Genomic DNA, 2,844 nt, shown 5'->3' with positions numbered 1-2,844 from the left:
AAAAAAGTGAAAAGACAGAATTTTGTAAATTGTCTTGGGATCTACATTAGTAATAGTAGCTTGTTATTCAAGTGTCATAGAAAAGTAATATGTTTCACCTATGGGCCTATAATTTGATCTACTATTTTCCTTAAATAGAATGCATAATTTTCAATTCTTAGCCAATCTCTTCAAAACCCTAAAAATTACTATACATTTTAGCTCATGATAAAAGAGGACAAGAAAAATCTAATTTCCTGAATTTGATTGACAATGACCATTTTTGTTTCGAAAATATTTTTTATTTTCAAGTCAATGAAATTGCATTGCATGTTTCCATTATATAAACGATATTTCGGGGTCAATTAAAAACGTAACTATATATGAGAAAGAGTCGATGATTCGATTCCATTAAAAAATAACATATCAAAATTGATGATTTTTGTTGACAAAGAAAAACTAAAAGAAATAGAGAGGAACTTCCATTAATAATTTCCAAACTATGAATTTTTCAATTGGAACTCTTTTTTTTTTTTTTTTTTTTTTTTTCCCTCTCTTTCTCACCAATGTCTATTGCCAAAAGCAACTGATTGTAAATCATCAGCAGACTCATTGAAGCTCCATTGTTGAACATTTGAATGCAATTGATCAAGAGTGTACATGGAATAGCCTGAGGTTTCTTCAAAGCTTCCATATGATCCACTTTCTTCCATTTTAGCCATGTGATGCTCATAGTTCCCATTGGAGTGTGAATTGACCATAATGTGATAATTCTCATCATAATAATTAGGGTAATTTGATGCAGAATTATTATTATTATTCGGTATCGGAGTCGGATTGAACTCGAGCGTTATGTTCGGTTGCTCCGATTGAAACCAGCTATGGAGATCTTGGGGATGAGAAGGAACCTTTCTACTATTAATCTTCTCATTCACTCCGCCCCCATTACCGGACGCATTCATAATACTTTCCGCTGCTTGTTCCTTCAGAGAAGCAAGTTGTGCTTGAAGACTCACAACCTAAAAAAACAAATAACAAAAGCTTAAGCTAATTAATTACAGTGAAATTCAATCTTATAAATTTAAACACTTAGCGATACATTAGGGTTTCAATAACTAATAACCAACATTAAAACGTAACTTTTTTTTAGACTTATTTGATAAACATTAGACTTCTGAAAAATTTACCTTATAATAAACACACTTCACTCCTAAGTTCGAAAACCAAAATCCATCATTGTTTTTAGAATTTGACTAACAATTCAAATGCATTTTTTAAAATGAAAAAAAAAAAAAAAACATAACAAAGAAATTCCGATCGAGGAAGTAGAAAACTAAAAGCAAAACCGTCATCAAGGGATTGAGTTAAAAACATCAGTAAAACCCTAATAAGAAGTAAAAAAGTTTGAATCTTTTGCTCGACCCGTTATTAAAAAAGAAACAAAAAACACAAAAAATAAGGAATTTAAGAAGAATGACCTGTTGTTGGAGAGCAAAGATATGAGAAACACAGCCATAGATAGGATCTTGAAGCCTAGCTTGAGCTTCATAAGAAATAGTAACAGCTGCCTCACATCTTTCACTAATAGGAAGACGAGCAAGAAGCTTAGAAACATTACTAGCTCCAAACACTTTATGAATGGCAGCAAAATGAGTAGCTCCTTGTTCATGGCAAAAATATGGTGCAAAAACACATCCTCTAACACATTTTCTTCTCAAGAATTTACAAGCTCCACAAGGAGAACCAGAGCCCGTCATTGTTTCTTTTCTTTTCTTTTCTTTTTTGGGGGAATTAATAAGTTTTCTTTTGGAGTTAAGGGATATTATTATGATGGGAGTTTATAAACACTAGAAGGAAGAAAGGGTGAAGGAATTAAAAATTATGAGAAATTGGTTTAGGTTCCCTAAATGGACAACATTTTTGAGTATTTTATTGTGAAAGGTCTCTCTTTTCATATCCCTCTAATTTTTGTATTTGTTTTTTAATCTCAGATGGGTTCTCTTTAATATATGATCTCCATACGACAAAAGATGATCAGCTGTTGTCATTGTAGATAGAGATTAAACTCTTTTTTTTTTATATACTTTCTCTTATATGATTGGATTTTTTTTTCTTTAATTAAAGATTAATAAATTAAAAGAACCCTCTTCTTCCTACTATTCTTGTTCTCTTTAAAGAATTTTTTAAAATCAACGTTCAAGTTATTAAGGATTCTACGTGAGAAAGATGAGGAGATCTCACAATTTTAAAAGATATATGAATTGTTTCTTTCATGCTGAGATGAGATAGATTCAAACTTTTTTTTCTGTCCAAGTACATAAACTCAACTTTTTTTGTCTAATTGATCCATGAGTGTCGTGTTTGAAGGTCGTTTGGGCCTCGAGGAAATATTTGGTTTTCAATTTTTGAAAAATAAGTTTATATAAACACTACTCCCACTCACAAGTTTCTCCGTCTTGTTATCCACTTTTTACTAACATTTAAAAAAATAACCAAAATTTGAAAACTAAAAAGAATAGTTTTCTAAAAGAAAAAAAAATTAGTTTTAGAATTTAACTAGGAATTCAAATATTTCTTTAATAAATGTGAAAAATATGATTAGAACATTGAAAGGAAACAAGATAAATATTAAAAATAGAAAACTAAAAAACTAAAATGTCAAACAATACCGTGATTTTTTGTTTTTTATTTTAAAAATTTAAGGCTTATAAACACTACCTTTAATCTCACCTATGATCAGCTTAATTGTTATAGAGCTAGTTGCATAAATGAAATTCAAGTACAAAATAATATAATATGTAGTACAAAAATAAATTAATTGCATATATAGAACAAAAAATGATAAAAGACTAAAAAGCCCACACC

General features: G+C 29.6%; 1 protein-coding gene across 1 annotated transcript; it reads right to left on the bottom strand.

The window, feature by feature from the left end:
- Positions 1-380: 380 nt before the first annotated feature.
- Positions 381-1,778, bottom strand: LOC120078756 (LOB domain-containing protein 14-like). The gene is made up of 2 exons (XM_039033064.2): positions 1,458-1,778; positions 381-998 (listed from the first exon to the last, which is right to left on the bottom strand). The coding sequence occupies exons 1-2, from the start codon at positions 1,734-1,736 to the stop codon at positions 540-542; spliced, it is 738 nt and encodes a 245-aa protein (XP_038888992.2). The 5' UTR covers positions 1,737-1,778; the 3' UTR covers positions 381-539.
- Positions 1,779-2,844: the final 1,066 nt, after the last annotated feature.

Source organism: Benincasa hispida, chromosome 5 (genome assembly GCF_027475165.1).
Source record: "Benincasa hispida cultivar pf3 chromosome 5, pf3_genome.v1.1, whole genome shotgun sequence".
Classification (NCBI taxonomy): Eukaryota; Viridiplantae; Streptophyta; class Magnoliopsida; order Cucurbitales; family Cucurbitaceae; genus Benincasa; species Benincasa hispida.
Note: the sequence above shows the minus strand (reverse complement) of the source record. Positions and strands in the feature narration are given on the sequence as shown.